The sequence below is a fragment of the Erpetoichthys calabaricus genome, chromosome 4 (genome assembly GCF_900747795.2).
Source record: "Erpetoichthys calabaricus chromosome 4, fErpCal1.3, whole genome shotgun sequence".
NCBI lineage: Eukaryota > Metazoa > Chordata > Cladistia > Polypteriformes > Polypteridae > Erpetoichthys > Erpetoichthys calabaricus.
In genome coordinates, this window is record NC_041397.2 from 198,191,728 (window position 1) to 198,217,699 (window position 25,972).

Below are 25,972 nucleotides of genomic sequence, written 5' to 3' on the forward strand. Positions count from 1 at the left end.
GAAAATATTTTCATCAAAGGTTTGATTAGAGATGAGACAAAATGCGAATTCAACTGATTAAATTTGTCAATGCTGGTCGGATCTGCCTCTAGATGAAGTATTTGCTTTCATTGGCAGTGAGAGTAGGGGGATCTAAAACACAAAGTACAATCAGATTAAAGTTTTAGATATCAAGTTCCCATTAAGTCATTTCCTGATTTCATTTGTTTTCTGGAATCCAAATTGCCTTTTTCAGATATAACCTCTTTCTTTCTGAGGTTTTGATACACATGAAATTAAAGTGAATGTTTTAAGGCCAATACATTCTGCCATCTCTTTGTTATCAAAGTGGCTCTACCTAGGTCCTGATGAAATCTTCTAGCTATGTTGTTGCTTTGTACATTCCTGCTCTTACTCCTGCTAACATGTCTCTATTATTCTTTCCACCATTATGTATAGCCACCATTACCCATGATCTCTTTTCATTTTTTCATCCACAAAACTAGTCAATGAGCAAGAAAAAAATACAATATAATTACAATATAATTGTTTTTTCATTTAGTTTTGTTCTTTACTTTATGTAAAACATCTAGGGTACCAATTGGTGCCAGTGCTAGGTTATTTTGCTCCCTAGGCCAAGCTTATTAGTGCGCCAACCAACTGTTCAGGAGCTAACCAGTGCAGCTGGGTTCCCATCCCTTATGATCTGAGCCCTAGGTGAATGCCTAATTCACCTTAGTGGTGGTGCCAGCCCTGGGTACCATTTGACTTTTGGTAAACCTTGGCTGAAAATCCCTAGAAGAAAGACGTTACTTGATTTGTGCTATTTCATTATACAAACTGTCTAAGAAGGCCGCTTCTTATTTCTCTTTGAACACAACTATTTTGTCTTTCTGTGTTTGGGCTATAACAAAAGTATTCATTACCTGTACTTTCTCTTAAAAATATTGAATAGTACCTGCTCTACATACCTGCTCATCCATTGTTCTTAGCACTTTGTCTTATGATTGGTGATTTTTCTGTCTTTCCCAGTTTTCTTTGATTTCAATTCTGTATCCTCCTGTGGAAAGTTATTCTATGGTTTGATTCTACATTTAAAATTTGATCTCTAACACATAGCGTTGAAATCGGAATAGATATGTTAAATATAAAGTAGAACTTTTCATGTTTGTTTGGATCCAGTTACTTTCTATATAAAAGTATACAGCTTTTCAAACAGATGGGTTATTAATTTCATTTTGAGATAATCATAGATTTTGACACCATGCAACCCTCAACTGGATTAGAATAGGCTCAGAAAATGGATGGATGGATAAATGGCTATAATCTTCAACATGATATGTATTAAAGATTTAAAAAGTAATTATTCCATTTATTTCAGAAATTGTTGAAGACTACTTTATGTCCGACTTTTTAAATGGAGGAGACAGGGTACAGCTTCTTAAAGAAAAGAAGGCAAAAGAAGTTCATACTCAGGTATTTTATACCGAATGTAAAAGGGTGATTTATTTGTTAAGTATATCTTCACTAGTACCCTGAACAAGTTTGTAACTGTCAAAACAAACTTGTAGTTCATGCAACTAGTTATAAAGGATGACATGTAGGCAAAGCAAGAACATTGCAGCCTCCCAGAAACTGGGTGCCAGTTTCATGTCTGGCTGAGCTCTCTCTAATTTGGGGTTTGCCTGATCTTCATATTTGGGTAGATGATTACTAAAAATGTCCTCCCTTGGTCCAAATAAATTCTGATAGGCATCTCTGAATTAATTATATGTACTGTATATAAGGTTGTGAGTAAAGACAGGAGGCAGAATTTTTTTAGATAGATAGATAGATAGATAGATAGATAGATAGATAGATAGATAGATAGATAGATAGATAGATAGATAGATAGATAGATAGATAGATAGATAGATAGATAGATAGATAGATAGATAGATAGATAGATAGATAGATAGATAGATAGATAGATACTTTATTAATCCCAAGGGGAAATTCACATTTCTTTTTAAACAAGAATGCTGTCTATAGTAAGATTTCATCTGTTCAGTTTTCTGTTAGAAAGTAGCCAGCAAAAATCCACAAAGAAGGTGACAGAATGTGCAGTCTTCACAAAGATATTTAGCTTACATAGGATCTGAAGCTGAAGCTGTGAGGCAGTAGCACTGATGACTTTGACCCTTAGTAACAATGGTGATATTTTTCTCAGTGACTATTGAATCAATGTTTAGTGTTAATGTGGGTGCCATAATGATTAAAATCGACCCAAATCTTGACTTTGCATATGTTTTTTTATGAAAATGCCTTTAAGCTGATATTAAAGGAATACTCCACCCAAAAAGGATAGTCTTTTTAATCTGTTACTTACCCTATGTTGTTTGTAGTGATGGCTGAGAAAGATTTTCAATCTCATATTTTCACAGAGAATGTTGATCACAAATTTTATGATGCAACATGCGTCAATGAGGGTCAGACGGGGTGGTGGGGGGGTGGGTCAATACTGAACAACAGCAAACAATATCAAAATGTTCATGAAAAAAAATCTCAAGTTGCTTGTGTCATAAATTCTGTATGTCATCTATCCATTTGTATGCTCACAATATCCAAAACACATGATGTGTTGCTAAAATATTGATAAACAAATCAGAATAGTGCACAAATGATAAGTACGTACAAACAAGATGGAGTTTTTGAATGGAAGATCTGCCTCTCCCCATCTATCTTTGGTCAAGGGTGCTATATTCGCTTTCCGTTCATGCACTTTGATTTTCCAGGATGTATTTATTTAACAATATTTACCATAAAGAGCTAAGTTTTGGGTGTTCTTTAGAGTGGCACAACGTTTTTTTTTAATGTATAATTTTTCCTCTTTTTGCTTCAGACTAAGTGCATTGCAAGTAAGTATGGAAGTGCAGTGCTATAAGGCATGTTTTACTTTTGTCCATGCTCATGGAAAAGCCACACTCATTACCAGTAGTTATGATGTCAATTTCACTCATGTGTTCTTGAAATTTTTTTACTTCATGATATTTTAAGCTTTATAGTCAAGGCTTATGCTCCTGTGGTAGTGCCATAGGACCTGATTTAGTTGTATTTTATATGTCAAATTATTTGATCATATAAAATGGTTTCTGGAAAAGTTGTATTAAATGTACATAGCACTTGGCTGACACAGAAAACAGCACATTTGATCACAGTTCCATATTGCTTCTCTCAATTGCCTTCTTTTTGGCAGTGATGGAAAATGCACCTGAGGTTTCTCATCTACTGAGTCGAAAATATTGTTGACTTATTTCAATCACTCTGCTCAGCAGGGTAAACTGAAATAATCCCTTAAGCCAGTTATTGAAACATTTTTCTCTTGAGTATGCAGAGCAGGACATTTATCAATAAGGGTGATGCCCCAATCAGGCATCTTGATTTGCTTTTAAAAAAATGTTTGTTTTCCTTGTTTTAGATGTGACTATTTCACGTTCAGTTAATTTATGCAGGCATTACACTGTACTTATTCTAGCACACATACTGTATCCCTGCTAATTGCAGATATGTGCATTATGTTTATTTACCAGTCCTGTCAGTTCTATTAAAAAACGGACACAAGAGCTGACCAATCAGATGTAAAACTTACAGCTACTTTAACACATCTGCTGCCAAGACAGCTTCATATATTGCTGTATGTACCTTGTGAAGAAGTGAAAAATTCAGCCCTCTAACAGAAGACAACCATACCTTAAATGCAAAATACGGCCCATAGACAGAAAATGTCCAACTCAGCATCTCTTAAAAAGAACAAACATTTTTAAATTGTGCTTTTCAAACCTTAAACACAGTAACATTTCTGACTGGAGTTGATTTTGAGTTTCTGTATGTACAGTGCATTTTTCAGCTATGCTCTAATAATGTAGTCTAAATGATTTGAATGGTTGTATAGGAGCTTCTCATGCTTTTGCGCAGTTTGTTATGTGTATGTGCAGTGGTAATGTGAATGACAGATGTACAGTCGGTGTTTGTAGCAGTACTGGCTTTATAGCACAGAATTAAAAAACGTGAAAATAAATTGCAAAATTTCTGGATGATACTTTTAATATACAGGTGCTGAGGGTGTCAGTAGGCAGTACTGAAGTTGTTTCTGTGCAGGAGCAGAGTGAAACCTTTTAGAAACCGGAGAGACAGGTTTTAAGAAATTATCCCTGTGCAAACCTTTATATTACAGACAGCAATGTTGTCTAGCCTTTTAAGTGCTTTTGAAAATATATGGAAAATACAGAAATAAGCCCTCAATGTGTGGACAAGAGTTGGTGTTAGGAACATGTGGTAAAGACTGGAAAGCCAGTTCTCACACTCTGATTTTGTCATATGTCCAATTACTCAACATTAATTTTGATTAAACATTTGCAAGAGTTAGGTGGAAAATTGCAAGCAACTGTTTTGATCTCTTTCACCTAGACATCCTCTGGCAGGATAACAGTGATAAAATTATTAATGGATACATTATCTGAGAAGACAGCAGTTAAATCATATCTTGAAAATCCATCATTGGAGGTCTCCTTATGTATGTGTATGATACCTGGGTCAGGTATGTGTGACGATGCGTGTTCTCTTCTGGCTCCCAACGACCTTATGGGAGCCCTGAACCCAACACCGTCAGTAATGTCACCGAGTTGAGCTGACAAATGGGGACAAATCTGACATGAAGCCAGGGAATATTTCCAAAAGTGAAAACGTGCTTTTATTAAAAGAATCAAAAAGTGCAAAAGTGCAGTGTCCATAGTTCCATAAATAAATCCATAAAACAAAGGGCCAGTGAGGATAAAAACCAACAATAAATAAATCCATAAAACACAAGGTTAATATATGCAGTAGTTAATCTCCTTACTCTCCAGCCCTCCTACCATTGCACATTCTGCTCCACGGAGAACCAACAACCACGAGCTCCTTCAGTTAACCTTCGTCTTGGCCCCCTGTCAGGATGTCACTGCCAGACCGCCAAGGTCAACTCTCCTCCCTCGATCCTTCGCGGACCCGCAGTCACTCCTCAGATCCTTCGGGAGGGCACCCCTCCTGCTCACCCCACTCACTCAAATTCAGTGGGGTGAACTAGCCCCCAGAGTGCATCAGCATAACACTCCTTTGCAGGGCCCCAGCTCATGGCGTTTCCACCTTCCTGGTGGCCAGATCGTCACCACCTGATTGCTGTTTTTCCGACCTTTTACCGCATCCGCTTTTCTCTCTCCATCAACCTTTCTCCTTCCTTTTCCTCCTCCACAATTTCTCTCTCCGATTTATCCTCCTCCGCTCGTATACATCCGTCTATATATACACACCCACGGGTGCCTCCGTGGGCGCAGCGCCTTAATTACATGCCACAGGAAGCCAATGAGGCAAACAAGAATGACGCACCCACACGTGCAGGTGCGACTCGCTCCGATCACCTCATTAACTCCCCGCGGTCGTGCAATCACGCCCACGGAGAACGGCATGGCTATACTGATTTAAAAACCGACCTTTTTTTTCGGATGCTGCGGACCCGCTATACCACAGTATGTTAATATGCTTGAGCAGATATGCACAAGACATTATGAAATCATTACTCGGTCATGAACTGGATCCATCAGTTCAACCCTCCACCTCCCTTTCCATCAGCCCATCTAGTTACTGAACCTGCTTAGTCTAGTTTTAGAATTGTGAAGAGCCAATCCTAGATGCCCAATCCCTACTGTGTAATTCAGTAGTGTAGACAGACAAGTTTTATTTTATGTTATGTACCTGGGACCAAACAACACAGATACTAATGAGGACATTCTAAAGGATGTGTTGTCATGCTCAGATGATCTAGCAGTTGTCATGATTTTAATGCTCTATGATTTTGGAGCATGGCATTTTTTGTGAAGGTACACACCCATACGGTGGACTGGCACCACAGCCACGACAACTGGTTGTGTCATCGACTACATATTAAATGATTCTATAATCAATTCTGTGCTGTCCACATTTGTATATTTTTACCCATTGCTGTGTGTTCTACGTTAACTGGTTCTGTTACGTACTACATTCATCCATATTAGAGACATCTCCATAAAATTACAGTTATCTGAAAGAGACACAATTCACTGATTCTGTCAGTACCTCATCGAAAAACAGTCCGAAAAAACTACAGCCTCCTTTGCATGCTCTTCCAGTTTTTTGAAATGAGTCTGAACATGGGTTTTCACAAATGAATCTAATTACTCCAATGAGTGCCTCGTTACTGACAAGCACTGTCTCTGCACTTCTCTTCATACGATTGGTTGGCCCTCCACTCACACGCTTCGATCCTGTAAGATACGTTAACTCATGGCTGTTACGAGGATGATGATCAGCCATTGATTCTCAAAGCAAAGAACGAATTACAAAGACTGAATCTGATGAAAACATGCAAAAAGTTTGGAATTTTCCTTAAAACTCAATCAAATTAAACATTGATTGCGGAACTACATAACAACTTTTTTGTAGAATGTAGAGTTCATTATTATCTTGCGTTAATATTCATCAATTTCAGAAATTCAGTGTTTGTAATTTTAAACTGTCAAGCACAATATTATGCAGTACAATACACTTGATGTTTTGTCTATTTCAAATTTCACCAAATTAACAAAGCATACAGTACTAGGACTCTCGGCCACTATATACTGTACCGTTACAGTACCTCAAACTTGATCCAAATGCAACATATGCATACCACCACCTTTTTGTTTACAAAATAAGCACTGTTTTGGGGCATTTTGAAACCAATATGTAACCTATTTCTTTCACAACATGTGTATTCTGCATTAATGTAATAAAAAATACAGTGGTGTCTTGGTTTGCAAGCATAATTCGTTCTGGAAACATGCATGTAATCCAAAGTACTCATTTATCAAAGCGAATTTCTCCATAAGAAATAATGGAAACTTAGATGATTTGTTTCACAACCCAAAAATATTCATATAAAAATGATTAATACAAACTATAAAGTAAAAATACATAAAACAAATTAACCTGCACTGGTGTGACGGAGACGAGAAAGAGGAGAAAGGGGAGAGGAAGAGGAGGGTTATTATGTAGGATGACTTTCACTCTAACTAACGGAATCACTGCTATCTGTTGGCTCACTGGAATCTTTTTCTTTTTTTGCAACTTTCATAAGGAGCCTATCCAATGACAGTTGCTTTTGCCTCTTATTGAGGATTTCGCGGAAATGTGACATTGCATTAAATGTTAAACAGATTCATTGCTCGCACACAAAATTAAAAAATGCTTTACACATACACACACGTGGTCGCAATGCTATAATGAACAGTATACGCTCGAACGGATGTTGACTATACGAGTGAGGCACACCGACTGAGACCAAACATGGCAGACAATTACCCACAACCCTGCAGTGAGAGAGAGAGAGAACAACCAGTTGTGATCACCTGATGCTCTGCAGACAAAACGTATACGTACTACTCGTATTGCAAGACCTTGCTCATTTATCAAGTTAAAATGTATTAAAAATTTTTGATCATCTTGTAAAACACTCGCAATCCACAGTTTTACTGTATTTTAGTCACATAAAAGACCACAATCAGAACACCAGTCAGGAAATAAAAGCCTGATGCTATTTACCCCCTTCTTATAAATATGTAGTGCTTTAGTAATGATAAGCCTAAATTCACCGCATTGATATCACAGACTCCTCGTTCAAGGAACTACTTCCAGTTGATAGACTTTATATTATCATATAGTTAATCCAGTTTTATTGAAGGCAAAATATTTTCTAGTATCAAACCCTGAGTGTGCAGAGATCTGAAAGATTGTTTGAATGAGTGGAAGTTGACTTTTTCAACTGGTGAAACTTTTGTTGCTAGTACAACAACAACAACATTTATTTATATAGCACATTTTCATACAAAATTTTGCTCAAAGTGCTTTACATAATGAAGAAAAGAAAAATAAAAGACAAAATAAGAAATTAAAATAAGACATTAGTTAACATAGAAAAGGTGTAAGGTCCGATGGCCAGGGTGGACAGAAAAAAAAAAAAAAAAAACTCCAGAAAGCTAGAGAAAAAAATAAAATCTGCAGTGGTTCCAGGCCACGAGACCGCCCAATCCCTTCTGGGCATTCTACCTAACATAAATGAAATAGTCCTCTTTGTAGTTAGGGTTCTCACGGAGTCACTTGATTCTGATGGTCATACAGACTTCTGGCTTTTAATCCATCCATCATTGTTGGAACATCATGGTGCTTTGAGTAGATGGTGGTGGCGCAAGCCACCACCAAAAGGACACCGGAAAAGGAAACAGAAGAGAGAGTAGGGGTTAGTACAGATTTTAAAGCCACCATGAATAGTTATTATAATGAATTGGATATACAGAGTATCAGGATTTAAATTACAGTAAAGTTATGAGAAGGCCATGTTAAAGTAATGTGTTTTCAGCAGTTTTTTGAAGTGCTCCACTGTATTAGCCTGGCGAATTCCTACTGGCAGGCTATTCCAGATTTTAGGTGCATAACAGCAGAAGGCAGCCTCACCACTTCTTTTAAGTTTTGCTCTTGGAATTCTAATGAGACACTCAGTTGAGGATCTGAGGTTACAATTTGGAATATAAGACGTCAGACATTCCGATATATAAGATGGGGCGAGATTATTTAAGGCTTTATAAACCATAAGCAGAATTTTAAAGTCAATCCTGAATAACACAGGTAACCAGTGTAGTGACATCAAAACTGGAGAGATGTGCTCGGATTTTCTTTTCCTAGTTAGGATTCTAGCAGCTGCATTCTGCACTAGTTGCAAATGATTTATGTCTATTTTGGGTAGTCCTGAGAGGAGTGCGTTACAGTAATCTAGTCGACTGAAAACAAACGCGTGAACTAATTTCTCAGCATCTTTCAATGATATAAGAGGTCTAACTTTTGCTATGTTTCTTAAGTGAAAAAAATGCTGTCCTAGTGATCTGATTAATATGCGATTTAAAATTTAGATTACAGTCAACAGTTACCCCTAAGCTTTTTACCTCCGTTTTGACTTTTAATCCTAATGCATCCAGTTTATTTCTAATAGCCTCATTGTATCCATTATTGCCAATCACTAAGATTTCAGTTTTGTCTTTATTTAACTTGAGAAAGTTACTATTCATCCATTCTGAGATACAAGTTAGACATTTTGTTAGTGAATCAAGAGAATCAGGGTCATCAGGTGCAATTGATAAATACAGCTGTGTGTCATCAGCATAGTTGTGGTAGCTCATGTTGTGCCCTGAGATAATCTGACCTAATGGAAGCATGTAGATTGAGAAGAGCAGCGGACCCAGGATAGAGCCTTGTGGAACACCATATCGGATATCATGTGTCTTTGAGTTGTAATTACCACTACTAACAAAGAATTTTCTCCCTGCCAGGTAGGTTTCAAACCAATTTAAGACGCTGCCAGAGAGGCCCACCCATTGACTAAGGCGATTTCTAAGAATATTATGATCAATGGTGTCAAATGCGGCACTCAGATCTAAGAGGATGAGAACTGATAAATGACCTCTGTCTGCATTTACCTGCAAGTCATTTACTACTTTAACGAGTGCAGTTTCTGTGCTGCTCAAGAGTCTTGAACAGGGAACTAGTCATAACTGTCAAAGTTGCCATCAAAATAATAGCCGACAGAAACATCATTATCAGCTGTATTATGTTTCAGTACAAAGAAATACTGCCAACTGCTGAAGACCCCTTTTGCCCTATAAATTTTCAGTTCTATCTCCCCCAAAACGCTAGATAGCAGCTTGCCTGGAGTGTAGTGGTCCCCTGGATTCCCACAGGGGATCCTGGGACTTGGAGTTCGGTTTCTCAGCCCTATTGGGTGCCGTGTTGGGGTGTTGTGAAAGGACCTGGGGAGTCATGCTTCCCTTATAGCCCGGAAGTACTAGGAAGTTACGAGGATGGAAGCCCCAAACTACTTTCGGGCTGATTTAATCAACTTGGGTTCTTAACCTGACCTGGAAGTACTGGCAAGTCACATGGGAGGAAGAACAGAAGCACTTCCAGGTCAAGAACTATTTAAAGGACAGTTGGGAATGCAGCAAGTGAGCCAGACTCGGGTGGAGTTGGACAAAGCTTGCTGGGAGGTGTGGAGGAGAAAACAGAGAGAGAGGGAGAATTGTGTTGATTATTGTATTGTATTAGTTGTGGCAGTGGTGCTTAGGGGCACTATTTATAGAAGAAAAGAGAATTAAAATATTTCTGAGTGCTTTTACCCTGTATACTGAGTGTCTGTCTGTTGGGTTTAAAGGGGCAACAGTGCAGTCCACAATATATTATTGTTGCATTTTTTTAAAATTTTTTGTAAGATTTTTCTTTTCTTGTCTATGTTATTTTATGGCATTTAATGCCAAAGACAAATTTACACCCACCATAGATAAACAAAATACTGTCCTATACAGTATTTGGTATTAAAGCTACATAGCTGAAAAGCTGCCCCTTGAAACTGACCTCTTAAAGGCTAATCATAGAATTTTTGTACCTGTGTGATGCAGTAGGGTAAACTTGGAAGGAATATGCACTTGGATAGTTTTTATTTTTAACCTCTTGTAAATTTAGTTTTGATATTTATCTGATTAATTTTGTTTTTGATTGAGCATATGTATCTTTAATTGTTTTGACTTGCAATTGACCATACTAGCTGCATTTTGGGGAAAAAATGTTTACAGGGCCTCTTCCAGGTGTGCAAGCAAGCAACAGCAGGAGAGGACATATCAGACACCTATCACCAATCCTGGATGTTATATTATGTGTTTTCAATAAAATATTAGAAATTGTCCTCATTGACTCATCTTGTATTTCAATTTGCTGCTCAAGTTTTAGCAGTAAAAAGGTTTTTTTTTCTTCTCTTTTAGCTAATGAATTATGAACCTTGGATTCCAACCTGGGAATGCACTGAAAGCAGGCAAATTACACATGAAATGGTGAGAGAAAAACCATATAATATATTCTGTAGTACAAATTGTATCTCTTCCAAATAAATAAAAGCTTAGTAGAATACAATATAATATAGGGAAAATAACACAACATAAAATAATATCAAAACCCCTGTGACAGATAGGGGGCGCTGTCATCCCCTTGAACCCTCAGACCACACATCAGACACCAGGTAAAAGTCCAGAATTATTATAATAACATTCTGCACTAAGCACTCTCCACTCCACAATACTCCAATAATAATACAAATCAATAATAAATCACACACTAATCAATCCTCCACTCCCAGCAGCTCAGTCACCCTTCCTCCCAACTCGGCTCACTGCTGGGATCTCCCAGAGTCTTTTTATAGTCCCTGACACGGAAATGCTTCTGTCTTCCAGTTCCGGGTCAGATGAAATCTTCTTTTCTTCAGCCCAGAAGTACGTCATTTCCCCTGTCCCCGTGACTGGGAAGTACTTCCGGGTTATACAGAAAATATAAATCCTTATGCCTCCCTTCAGTGTCCCCTGGCGGCCCCCACGGTATCCAGCAGGGTTGTGAAGGAAAACTCCAAGGTCCATGATGCCCTGCTGGAATTTGGGGCACCTCCACGTTGCAGGGAGGGCTCCATCTGGCGGCTTGGGGGTATTGGCCGGGATAAACTGCCGGCCATATATCACACCCCCTTAATCTGATTTAATGCCTTGTCACATTACACAACTTTTCCTGTGATTTTCAATTGTAGCCCTCACTTACATAATCTCAGCGAGTCGGGGGGCAGTCAGTAGCACACTCCTGTGAAGCCAGTCATCTATTGTGACATGCTCGGTGACTCACTCCACCTAGCCCAAGGCTCGTACCAACAAAATCACACAGTGCAGTCCAACAACAGAAAACAATTACTACAGTATCTGTTTGGTTTTAATTCAGTTATTTGCTAATGATGTTATGAAACTGTGTGATCTTGTGGGGCAGTGGCCAGTGTTCATCCAGGAGCTCATATTGTGCATTAAAAAAGGGGTTGGATGTTATTTACTTCATGAAGGACTAAGCAATTTTTTACATTTACATTATTCATTGTTAAAACAGATAATATTACTCAGTTAAACTCACTCACTGATGCTGATTAAACTAGAAATGCACAAGCAGATCAAGTAAACCCCAGGAATAACATCTCTGCACTTCCACTCTGCCTGTATGTTTAAACATCTAAACTAAACTTTAATCTGATTAAAACTAAATGTCTACTTATAACTTTAGTTCAGTTCTTGTCAATTGATGACAAGTTTTGTGTACTCTTGCCGTCTCCCTCAATTAGATGTCACTAGATGACCAAAGCACACATGTGAACAACAACACTGGGATTTTTTTTTTTTAGTTTTACTGAGCTACTTTATCCAGGAACAATGCTTCCAAAATGCTGTGTTTTCTTTTATCAGTGTTTTATGAATATTACACACACTGGGGCTATCTTAAAGTCATGATTAACCTAACCAGCATTGTGCTAGGAATGTAGGGGGAAAAACCACAGACAACAGGTAGGTTTGGGATTTGCATCCAGGATGCTAGATTTGTTACGCAGCAGAATTAGTCATTGTTCCTATATTATATTATATTATATTATATTATATTATATTATATTATATTATATTATATTATATTATATTATATTATATTATCCATCCATCCATCCATTGTCCAACCCGCTGAATCCAAACACAGGGTCACGGGGGTCTGCTGGAGCCAATCCCAGCCAACACAGGGCACAAGGCAGGAACCAATCCCGGGTAGGGTGCCAACCCACCGCAGTATATTATATTATATTATATTATATTATATTATATTATATTATATTATATTATATATGAAATCCTAAGCCTAAAAGTGCAACAATTTTGTGCAACGATTTTATGTGACCTTTTTATGTGACCTTTTTTGTCATGTTTTAAATCTGGCTTATTTTAAAACCTACATATATACAGTATGTTTGGTATCATTCTTTTCAGAATTTATCAAACGCCAATGTGATGTTGTTAGATTTTCAGATTCTTATTCCATTTTTTTTAATTATAAATTAAAAAATATCAACAACTCACGTCCCGCGAGACGAGACTTTGTGCCAAGAAATTTAACCACGCCCGGGGCCGGACATAAACGACAAAGAGTAGGACAGCAGCTGTACAGGCTTTTAAATGTTCAAAGTGCCTTGCGAGATGCAGATCAGGCACGGCAGCAGCAGCAATCCAGCAGCTGATCGAGCAAAGAGGAGGTAAAAAAAAAGCTATTTGTTTCCCATTGTATCACCGTTTAAGAGGGGGTTTCGGAGGAGTGACCACGTTTAACTTGGGGTGCGTTCAGCCACCCTCTTCACAACACGAGGGGCAGAGACGCAAAGTGGCAGTTGTGTAGCGCAGGCAGGGGGGGTTGGCGAGCAGGGGGCGAACCCCCTAATTATATTATATTATATTATATTATATTATATTATATTATATTATATTATATTATATTATATTATATTATACTATCAAAATACCCGTGCTTCGCAGCGGAGAAGTAGTGTGTTAAAGAGGTTATGTAAACATATATATACATATATACATATATATACATATCTACATATACACATATCTACATATACATATATATACATACATATACACATCCACATATACATATATATACATATACAAATTTACATATCTACATATATATATATATATATATATATATATACATATGTACATATATATACATATAAATATATACATATCTACATATATATATACACATATATATATATATATAAATATAGACATACATATATACATACATACATACATTCACATATATATATATATATATATATATATATATATATATATATACTAGCAAAATACCCGTGCTTCGCAGCGGAGAAGTAGTGTGTTAAAGAGGTTATGTAAACATATATATACATATACATATATACATATATATACATATCTACATATACACATATCAACATATATATACACATACATATACACACATACATAAACACACACATATACATATATACATACATACATAGTGCGTTGTAACACGGGCAGTGATTGTTACATGGGAGGGAGACGACAAATCACAGCTTCCCGCTTTCTAATCGGGCCTGTGATTGGTGCTTTGACGGATTCCCAGATCCCACAGTATGTCCCCTTAGGAGAGGCGTTAGGCAAGTGTAATTGAATAGCGGTGCTGCAAGTTTAGCTTTACACCTGTTTTTAAGGCTTATTGACTGAAAGGGGCTTTCATGAAAAAACTTAGGGCTTTGCTACAGGATACACCCTCCACAAGTTAAGGAAGTAAAAATAAAGGTATATATTTCTGTTTTATTTAAAGCTTTTAAGTTTGTATGCGGGCAGTATGGTGGTGCAGTGAAAGGTGCCAGTTAGGAGACCCGGGTTCGCTTCCCTGCGTGGAGTTTGAATGTTCTCCCCGTGTCTGTCTGGGTTTCCTCCGGGTACTCCGGGTTCCTCCCACAGTCCAAAGACATGCAGGTTAGGTGCATTGGCGATTCTAAATTGTCCCTGGTGTGTGGGTGTGTGTGGGTGTGTGCGCCCTGCGGTGGGCTGGCACCTTGCCCGGGGTTTGTTTCCTGCCTTGTGCCCTGTGTTGGCAGGGATTGGCTCATGTATTTAGGATATAGCGGGTTGGATAATGGATGGATGGACATTTGTTTGCATAGCCCCATTTGCCCGTTTTCGTTTTTTTTTCATTCTTCAGTAATATTTCAGCAAACCCGGAGCTTGTCAGTTCAAATCCTGGTACTGACACCACTGTGTGACCCTGAGGAAGTCACTTCAACTGCCTGTGCTGCAAAAAACCAAAGTAATGTAACAAATTGTACCTCAGATGTTGCAAGTTGCTGGAATAAAGGCATAAGTTAAATAGATAAATATGTATTATACACTTAGGAACTATTCATTTATTTTCAGTTAAGTCATCTGCAGCAAACCTTTATAAATGAGGGTTTCTCCTTTTTAGTGCAAACTGTTTCTTCTTCATCGAGGTTTTCTCTTGGAGAGCTTTTTTCAGTTCATTGAAAATTAAAGCAGCAGCTGCCAAAATATGTAGCTTTCTTATTAATTTTTCAACATTGTGTAAAATAACTATAAAGTAACATAAAAGGTTTAAATACTCGTTATCCTTTTACACTAAAATATTACTAAAGAGATACAAAAAAAGTAAAATGCATATGTCGTTTTTCTTTAAGGAGATTAAATATTACTGAAGAAAAAAAAAAAAACCTAAAACAGCCAAATGGGGCTATGCATACGAACTTAAAAGGTTTAAATAAAACAGAAATATATACCTTTTATTTTTACTTCCTTAACTTGTGGAGGGTGTATCTTGTAGCAAAGCCCTAAGTTTTTTCATGAAAGCCCGTTTCAGTCAATAAGTCTTAAAAAGAGGTGTAAAGATATTGACAATAAGCTATGCAAACCCACCAAGACATGCAATCGTTTAAATCAATGCGCGAGTCGAAAAACACCATCTGATACTATTAGTTAACGATTAACACATTTCTATATGTATTGTAAGCATACAATACAACTGATAATATGTTGCGCTTATTTATCTGGTGTACCGACATTTTTGCACGTTTAACGGCTGAAATCTAACGTGGTTATGAATGAATGAAAACAGTTTGCATTTTCCTTTTTAATAAAAAGCGAGCTTTTAAGCCTGAGAAATCACTCCGTAAATGCACACGTTTAATTCTTTATCACTTCAAACAACTGAACTATCCAGAACATTTCAGGCATACATCCAGCATTCAAACTATGTATAAAAAGCACAACTGTTAAAGGAATTCAGCATTTCTTAATTGAAAATGTTCCTTTAATCCTCAACATGTCTCAATGAGTCGTTCTGGTGGTTTTACTTGACATTTTGATATTCTGGTTAATTGTGTTTGCAGTTGAGATGTTCTTTCCTGATTTATACTTGTTTACTCGTTAATATTTGTTTCGCTGGTGTTAGTGTTCTGATTAGAGGTTATTGGTCCTTTGATGTCTTGACGGTTTCTTCTTAGAACAGCTCCTATTACGCAATTCCGTCACATACTGGTCTATTGTTTCTCCGCTTTTCTGGAAACATGTAAAAAAACTTGTGCCGCTCAAACGTCACATTGCGCTTTGGGTTGCAATACATTTCGAATTTTTCAACTATTTTGTTCAATTTCATATTGTCTCCATCTTCTTCAAACTGAAAATTGTTATACACCTCTAGCGCCTTTTCGCCAATTACATGTAGAAGCATAGACACTTTCATTTTTTCACTTTTCCTATCTGCTTCAATCGCAGCAAGATACAACTCGAATCTGTGTTTAAATCTTTTCCAATTTTCAGCTACATTTCCCTTTAACTGGAGATTTGGTGGGGGCTGTAATCCTAACATATTTTTTTTTCTCTTTTGCTAGAACGTCTTAGCGCTTTCTGATCACGTTTTCGGGTTACTCACAGACACGCGACTCGTTCAAAAGCTGAACCTCTTCTTCAGATTCCTCTTCCAATCCGCCACTTCTGACACCATGTAGTGATCTTGTTAGGTTCGTAGTTTAATCAATACACAGGATTGAAAGATATAATAACTTTTTAATAGACAGACTTTAGAGACATTTACTGTACAAGTTACTAATCGTTCTTTAGTTCACGCCCATTCTCCTACTTGTATCGGCATTCACAGGCATTACTAATCATTCTGTAAGTATCCCTTAATAGACCTTACTAATCAACTATCATTACAAAATCCAACGTGGTTTGTGCCCTTCAGAATGAAACAGTTAGCATTTACCTTTTTAATAAAAGGCAAGCTTTTAAGCCTGAGAAATCACCCCGTAAATGCACACGTTTAATTGCACATGTGTTAATATGTATGCTTACACAGTATTAAAAGACACTCAAAAATTAACGCCATTTACGTTTTTTCCCGCGTTTGAGAAAAGACGAGCTTTTAAGCCTGAGAAATCACCCCGTAAATGCACACGTTTAATTGCACATGTGTTAATATGTATGCTTACACAGTATTAAAAGACACTCAAAAATTAACGTCATTTACCTTTGTTCCCGCGTTTGACTCGTGCTGTAAATCTCTTCCTTGTTTTTAGTTCAAGTGATTACGTAGGAGGCGTGACTCCGCCTCCTCCATTAGAGTATATGGACAAAGAACAGGTTCCAGTTATGACCATTACACGTAGAATTTCGAAATGAAACCTGCCTAACTTTTGTAAGTAAGCTGTAAGGAATGAGCCTGCCAAATTTCAGCCTTCCACCTACACGGGAAGTTGGAGAATTAGTGATGAGTCAGTCAGTCAGTGAGTTAGTGAGGGCTTTGCCTTTTATTAATTAGTATAGATTATATTATATTATATTATTTCCTTATTTGCTTTGATTGGTAATACTGGGTCTCCCTAAGCAATGACTGGTGTAAGGTATTTGTTTATGTTAAACTAGACACGATATTGACCCAGTGTAATCCAACAGCATGTAAGAATAGTAAAGCAAATACTCAAACCGATGGTCACAATTAGGTGAAACATATGAGAGATCTACCCACACTTCTTTTGATAGGTGTTATTTCTGTTCATTATGTAACTCCTAGAGCATTTGTTAGGGCATGTTTGTTTGTTTCCTTAAATAAATTAAAAGAAATCATTTTCATAATGCTATCCAGATGGTAATATCCTCCATCACAACATTTGCTTCTAATCTTTGTGCCACATGGTATCCTCAATCCAGTAGAGTATGCAGAAGGAGCTTTCACCTTTTAGAGTCTGAAACACAAAGAGGATTATTTTTGTGTCAAATAATGCAGTGCTTTGCGTTGCCAGTAGTGTATCATTCATTTAACCCATGCTTAAAAATTCTTTAGAGTTTCTCTTTCATATTATCTGCGAATTCTACATTTTAAAATCATTTTCATGTATTACAAATAGCACACATTCCATAACTATAGACTTTTAAAATATGTCTAAAAAAGTATTTTTCTGTTACAAAAACTAAAGAAAACATTACAGTTAATGTAGATTTTAATAAAAAATGTTCTCATTTTCAGTTAAGAAAAATGCTTTCAGGGTATCTGTAATTTGTTTTCAATTTCTTAATTTTCTCTTTCAGATTGTTATCAATTTTAGCAATTAATATCTGAAAACAGTATTAATCTCTTTATATTTATAAATTTACTCTCTCCAGGCCTGGATGATGACGAGCTAAGTCCCAAATATCAAAATACTGTATTGTGTTTTATTTTAACAACAACAAAACACTAGGTGGATATTCACAGAGAGACACATGCAAGCGATTTACAAAGCAGAGAGAAAGTAAACTTTGCTACACTGCAACCTTTTATTTATGTCATGTTATATAAGATGGTGGTGTCATTTAAGTTGTGTACAAAATAAAGACCTAGTGAAAACATATTGTTTTTGAGCAATCTTCTGGTGGCAATTTTCTTGCTTTGAGTCTAGCTTTGTTTACAACTTTGAATTTAGTCAGCTCCTTTAACTATGACACACAGTCTCTTTACTTTAATTATTTCTGACTTTGCCTTTGTCTGATTTACTTTTTTGTAACATGCCTAGAATTTCTGCTATTCATTAACAAAATGCAGGCCATCTTTAGTTTTACTTTAACTCTCGATGGCTATAACATGTCTCTACAAAACTCTACTTGCATTACCTTCTTATCAATTAAGCCTCTATCTCTGCTTACTTTTACTAGAAATGCTGTTGTTGGAGTTGCTTTCTGGGCCAAGCCCTCCAGGTCAAATCATTCTCTTGGTGCACTTGGAAAAACTGCATCTCTGAAACTGCTCTTACAGGAAAACTGGAAGAAACACTTCATTTGAAAGACTAGAATGACTCTGTACTCATCTCATGTTCTTGATTCAGATTTTCATACTGAAGACTTTCTCTTGCTCTTCTACAACCACACAAGAATAGTTTCACAAAAAGTAGTTTACATTACTATCTTTGGCCCACCTACTGCATCCATTGTAATGCACAATAAACTGTCACTGCTGGGCTTCTTTGCTGTTCCGGAATGGTTTTTGGATACCCAGGTGGCTTTTTGCCATTTCCTAATTTTTTAACTCTAGTGGTATCAGTGTTACTTACTTTGAGGTATCTTAAAATAGCAAGGCTTACCTTCTTTGCACAATCTACCTGTCCACCTTAACATATTGAAGACTTCTATAGATAATGTAGTTTTTCTGGAATGCTTATTGGATACTTCCCCCTTTGTGTACTACTATCATGTCACTGCCAATTCTTTACTGGATTCCTCTTCCTAAACTCAAAGTATTAGCTGCTGGTATGGCATTACCTAAAACTGTTACTGTTGATAACTAATAATGTTAAGTACTGCATGTGAATTTCCCAAATGTATGATATACTGTAACTTCTGTTATTACTTGTTGCTTAGTAGCACTTATCTTCAGGACACTGTTTATCTTGTAGATTATGGAAGCTGCAGAAGATGAAATTGAATTAAAAGGTACCCTAAAAAGACTGCAAAAACTTGTTCGTGTAAGAAAAATCAACCAGAACAATCAAGAAGATGGGAAAAATATATTAATTTCTAGTACTAATAGTAAGTAAACCCTTGCTCCAATCTTATCGATACCTTGTCAATTAGAATCTTTCCCTACCTTTCATAGACCTACATTGTGAAAAAATGCACATTTATTGGTATAAAAAAACACTTATCTATACCTCAATGTGTAAATAATGGTGCCTTCATTATGTTATATTCAAATTTAAATAATCAGAGCTCAATTGTATTATTAAAACAATAAACATCCATATACATTGGTCAGATAGATTCTAACTAGTATACAGTATCTTTATAATTATAAATATTTATAATATTTATATATGTTTGTCCTGAGTTCCAAGATGTCTTTTTATACAACAATGTGTTGTTTCCAATACATGGTTTCTAGTGACATCAAAGTAGTTCAATTTAATTTTTGTGATATTCTCTTGCCTTGTTATTATGGCAAAAGGTGTATTATTTCAAAATAGTTATTGAGAAAAATGTAGCAAAACGAGAAGAAGAGAAGATTGTCATCTCTCCACATAAGGTGTAACATTAAGAGACAAAAGATAAATATCAAAAATGTTTAAACTGATAAGTGAAGGATCAACAAAGATAGGACTCAAAGTAATAAAATTCAAACACAATATATAGAACTGATATCTCACAGCATACATGCTTATGCCCCTGTCTGCTGGGTGTACTGGGGATTCCACATGCGTACTACTCAAACACTTCACAAAGTATTCCTGTTTAACCTCCTGTCAGGTCTCTCCAACATCAGTGAATGTTTATCTAAATTTTCTCTAAAATATTGACATAGCACGTTTCCCATGAAACAGGGATCACCTCTGGTTAAAACCCAAACCATTTCAGGAGCCACTGGTTATTGGTACTGTACTTTGGCCTAATCGTAGTCCCCCTGGTCTCCTTATACCCCCTGTTCTGTAACGTACCTCAAAAACTGGATCTCTAAGTGTTTCTGGCTGTTCTGCATATTATGGATACTCCTTAGAGTCGATTCATCATCTGGTCATCTCTTTACTTTCCTGCCAGCAGACATGCCACCTGCATACTTGAGGTCTAATCGTGACACCAACACATTAAAAAAACAGCAATATTTTATCTCTGTCAGTTAAAAAGCTGTTTTTTATGTCATTTATTAGTGAGAATTTCTGATTAAATTTCATGTATTTACCAAATTTCCTTCACTCTATTTTTTTGACATGGAACTACACTTTTACGGGCTGAAAAAGAGACACCTGGGTTCTGTTACTGACTTGGCAACTGTTTGAGTAGTGTTACTACATTGTCTTTATATTTGGGAAGGTTTCCTCAGGCTACTCAAATTTCTTCTCCATCCCAAAGATGTACAGTATCTGTGACCATAAACTTCTCAATTAATCATGGCCTGAGATACATAGGTGTTATGTCCAGCATTGGTTCCTGCCTAGCACTTAATAAGGCCCAAGAAGGCTACAGTTCTCTGTGATAATAGTGTATAATAGATAAATAAATAGATGGATAATAAACCTACATTTAAGACATTTTTTTTATACCCTACAGTGATAGGCATTTGCTGGTCTTCTTATCTTTAAAGGTCATATGCAAGACAACTTCATGGTGGAGGACAGTCCAGTGATTTCGTGCATTAAGTTACCAAAAAGCCAAGACAAGAAGCAAGTCAAGGAGCCATTAAAACAAAACCAGAATACTGACCTAACTTTAGATTTTGCCTGGAATTCCTTGGATAGACCATATCGTCCCAAATGGAACTACCAAGTAGACTACCATCCTCCTTGGGGCAATGGTTATCACACGTGTAGAAGAGCCATTCCTGAGTATCGAGTTTATGGTCATGATTTCACTCTCCCAAGGTCAAAAGACTGGGACAAATATGAATGCTGTGCACATGACAAGTTTCCAGCACGGTTTACACGCTCAGCAACTGACATGGACCTCTATGATTCAAAGGTGAGGATACTAAGGCATCGTAATGTGTTTGTTAAAATAGATGTTGTTTTATTTATGAATATGGATCCATCGTTATGCTTTATTGTTAGGAGAAGCTTTCTTAAAGGGGCCTTCAGAAATGTGGCAATTCTTGCTATTTGATACAAGACATGATTTGATACAACTTGTGTACACAGCACCTTTACAGTACATATGGGTTTTGTTAACTGTATTGTGCTACATGCTCATATTAAGATTTGCCCTTTTTATGACACATTGAACTTTTCAGATTTCTGGTAAGTTCATTCAAAGACTTGACTGGATTCCACCAGTGGACATTCTGGTTACTTGATGTGTTCTCAGAAGAAGTAGATGTGTTAATACATTTTAAGATATTTGTTGGGTCAGAAACTGTGACATGTTTGAATGGTGAGGAGGCGCAGATTTAGATACACTTATTTAAAACGTCTTGAACTCCTTTGTACTTTATTTTGTATAGCCTGGGTTTTAACCCACCTTTTTCACCATGAGGCAAAGCATTTACGCAAATTACATAAAAGTAGGAGGCAATCTGGCAACAGTATTAATGCTCTTTAACGAGATCAAATATGATGTTTCGAAGAAATACTTAAAGTCCTCCAAAAGACTGACTGAAGTTTCATATTCAATAAATAAAAATAAATAAATGACTGTTATTACAATGGAATGAGGTCTTTGTATAGTGAAAGTATTACTCTCCATTTATGGGTGAGTCATATTATGAACACATTCATCCCACTTGTATATCTTTTGAAGCCTATTGAGTTCTTAAAATTCAGTGTGAAACACATAACTATTTGCGTCAGTATTTAAAATGTATAAAATGAGGTAATCTCGTGGCCTCTTTAAAAAACTGGAATGATGCTAAGGAGGTCAAGACTATAAAAAGGTGCCTTCTTTCACTAACAAAACACACACATGGAGGGTCAACATTGGGAGTATACACAGAAAAAAGAATAGTAAGAGCAAACAAAATGCAGCTTCTAATAAACAAACATAAACAACTAACTGTTTTGTCTGCTTCCAAACTACCACTGAGTATTCCCACTCTTACATTTTCTACCAGGATGGGATTTAGACATGGTGAGGCAGCTGTAGAAGGCCCTATGTGGCAATGGTTACCAGACAATATGGTTATGTAGCAACTGAACATTGCAAGAATACCACTAAGATGCATAAAAACACCTGAGGGGGTGCGAGAAATGTTTTCCTGTTTAGAAGTTTAAAAATAAGCAAGTAAAGCTTTATGAAATGAAAACAATCCTGACATTTTCAGAGGCCTCTTCAGATTGAGGAGTCTAAGCTGTAGCCTGTTTATCTCATGCCCAAATTCAGCCCGGTTTTCAAAGTTGATATTTTCCTACTGCTAATGAGTTCATCTAAAAAATCACCTCTGGATTCAGAGGTCAATGGCCCTCTGGGTCAAAAGAGTGTCAAAACATCACCTAGTGTCACTTACAGGGTCCATGTCATTTGTTATTTGACAATATAGACACTTACTGTATATAGAGTTCCTATTCCTTCCATCACAGCTTTTTGCAGTCAATAAATGTATAAGAAAACCCATGATTCCTTTCCTACTCATATATTTCATGCTTTGATGTTTTATGGATCAACTAAAAGATGGGTTGCATTATTATAATTGAACTGTTTCCTGGGATTTAAGAAGGATGGTATAAATACTATGTACTTATAATAAGTCAACAACATAATATCCTAGTAACAATGAAATCATACTCTTCCTTGGCATTGCCCCTTTAGATTTCTTTTTGGGAAACTGTACAGATATAGAATTACAGTAATTGGTCCAAATCAGCCCTTCTTTGACTGAATTCTTCATTTAGTCAATGTCACTGATTAGCCCACTTAAATATTTGGACATTGATATTTCATCTTTTTGCATCACACTGTTCCTCCCATTATCACTGAATCTTTAGAAACATCTAAAAGAGATTAGAATCTCTTTCCTTCTAGTGCTGTCTTCCTCTGTTATCTCATTCTATGTTAATAATTATTATAATAAACTGTATTCCCTATTTTAATTTATTAGTGATAAGTTGCCCTTCCTCTGCCTTTAATGCAATATTTTGAGCAAATTCTAGAACTTTAACTTGCTCTGTTAAGCACCACATTCTTATCCACTATAAACAGCCTGGTAGGTCGGCTACCTGTGCCAGATCAGGAATTATACCATTGGGCATTTGTTCTCTGTGCATTCTGGAGCTAGCCATCACCCTTGACAATCCTCCAACCTTGCTTATAACTGAATCTAATATAGTAGATGACACCTCTTTCCATCTACTGTATTTTATTTTGAAATTGAAGTTTTATTTTTGAAAACTTTGAAATTGGGCCCTTTTAATTCTAAAAACATTATTAATCTTTATCAAAGCAATCTCTCATTTGTTATATCCAAGCCCTGTTATTTCAAGGCAGTTGTTTAACTTTTCTTTGGGGCAAAGTAACTCTTGGAGACATCTTTAATAAGGAGGGATTCCAGATATTTCAAGTTTAACGTCTTGCTTTGACCTTCCCCCACCCTTCTCCTTTTTTCTTCGATCTCCAACTCAGATCTGTTCTCAAAGTCTGTAATGTTCTCGTATCCTTCTCACTTCTTCTCCATCCTGTCAGTCAGTCATTTTCCAACCCGCTATATCCTCTCCTTCCATATTATAGATTTTTCCTTTACATTAACTGTCACTTCTAACCCAAGGGCAGTTCAACATGAGACATTTCCCAGAGCTTCTTATCAGTCCCTTCCAAAGTATTTGATCTGTCACCATGATTTTTACTCTGCACCTTCATTTCGTAGCCTCCTTAGTGCTACATTTTTTCTCAAAACAACACATAAAAAGTGTTGCATTTTTTGGCTTGAAAAATTACATTTTTATTAAATCTCCTCCTTCTACTGTAAAGCGTGCAAAATGCTAAAAGCACAAAGTGAGAAGTGTAGAAAGTATAATAATAATAATAATAATAATAATAATAATAATAATATGAACAGCACACTGCACATGTGTGAGTGACGCAAGCGTCACTTTCAGATTCACCAGAATCACTTTCTGTTTCACTGACCGTTTCAATTTTGCTGCTTGAAGACAGATTCACTTCATCCTCACTTCTTACAAGTTGCCATTATGAGGCTAGGAGAAGACGCATCGATACCATTGCTAGGTAATTCTTGGACCTGACACTTACACAACACATGCCTATGCTGTTGCCTGAGTAATGCACTTTTAACGTCTGAGTAAACCTCGGGTCTTGCGCAACATGGGTTTATACAGGTGCCTGAGTAACACTCGGGACTAACACTTTTAGCAGTTTTTACAGCCTGAGTGACACTTGTGTCTATTGCTAAGGAGGTTTTAAAATTTACTATTTAAGAATATTAACCTTATTATCTAAAAATTCAAACCATCAAAATATAAAACCTAAATACTTGCATAGATGTCACCCTCCATAAATGCTACCACCATAAGACTGTCCACAGACTCTTGCTGTTAATTCTGCCCTGCAAAACCCCAGACACCTTCCTGCCTGTGTTTTGCATACAGTATGTCCTCCCGTATTTCCTTGTGGCCTGCCATCTCAAACCTCCTGGTTATTATCTTCTCCACCAATATCCCTCTTTTGCCTCATATATTTCTACCCTTGGTCCTCCCATCTGTTTCCCTTAATCCCATCTAGAGATTGTTGTTTTTCCTCAGGCAAAATCTCTGCAAGCTTTCTTTAACCCGTAGATAGAAATCTACAAATGTGTTGTCCTTGGACATTTGACAAGGTTCTTTCATTAGCCTTTCTTGAACTTTCTGCAATAAAAATGAACAAGTCATCCACGACCAACATTACTCAGTAGCCAGACCAAGAACAGTCACAGCCATATTTCTAACTCTTAATCTCTAGTGTTTTGGGGCTGGCTGTAGGGGGGTCTGTTATTCTTTCTGGTTTTGCAGGCAATAACTGTGTTTCACCATTAATCTCCTGCAAGTCTCAAACATGATGGAAGCAGGGTAGATTACTTGTTTAATGTAACATACAATCCTATTGTGTATCTATATTATGTTACCTGATCTAAATATGCTATCTTAAAAACAGAAGATAACCTGAGTAGTATACAGTATTCAATGCAGTAAAATGATTAGCATTTGATGGCAACCTACTCAATGTATTTTCCCATAAATAATTTATAGTAAGCCTAGAAATCAGGCAAATAAACCTAAATGTATTAAATCTAGCAAGTTACTGGTCATAACATGGTTCCCATGAAACACTATTTGCATATACAAATGCATTCAAGAATTTTCACCAAGGCCATTTCAATGAAAGGAATCAGCGGTTAATGGATTTTTATGTTGCTACATGTCAAACTGTAGCATTTTATTTTCCAGCGGAAGGGATTATCAGAAATGGATTATGAAGTATAATCTGGGATTGTGATTTTTTCATCAGACTGATTAAAAAAGGCAAGGTTAAGC

The 25,972-nt window shown here is 36.7% G+C and overlaps 1 protein-coding gene across 3 annotated transcripts in view; it reads left to right on the forward strand.

The window, feature by feature from the left end:
- LOC114650489 (SAM domain-containing protein SAMSN-1-like) overlaps window positions 1–25,972 on the forward strand; it is an 85,611-nt gene that overhangs the window by 1,206 nt on the left and 58,433 nt on the right. Inside the window, exons 2-6 of one of the 3 annotated variants that reach the window (XM_051927080.1) lie at window positions 1,361–1,455; window positions 2,861–2,876; window positions 10,869–10,937; window positions 19,427–19,559; window positions 21,106–21,479. In XM_051927080.1, the coding sequence (XP_051783040.1) occupies window positions 1,397–1,455; window positions 2,861–2,876; window positions 10,869–10,937; window positions 19,427–19,559; window positions 21,106–21,479 (651 nt within the window). In that variant the 5' untranslated portion in view covers window positions 1,361–1,396. The remainder of the gene's footprint in view (window positions 1–1,360; window positions 1,456–2,860; window positions 2,877–10,868; window positions 10,938–19,426; window positions 19,560–21,105; window positions 21,480–25,972) is intronic. The other 2 variants (XM_051927079.1, XM_051927081.1) reach the window with 2 other exon arrangements.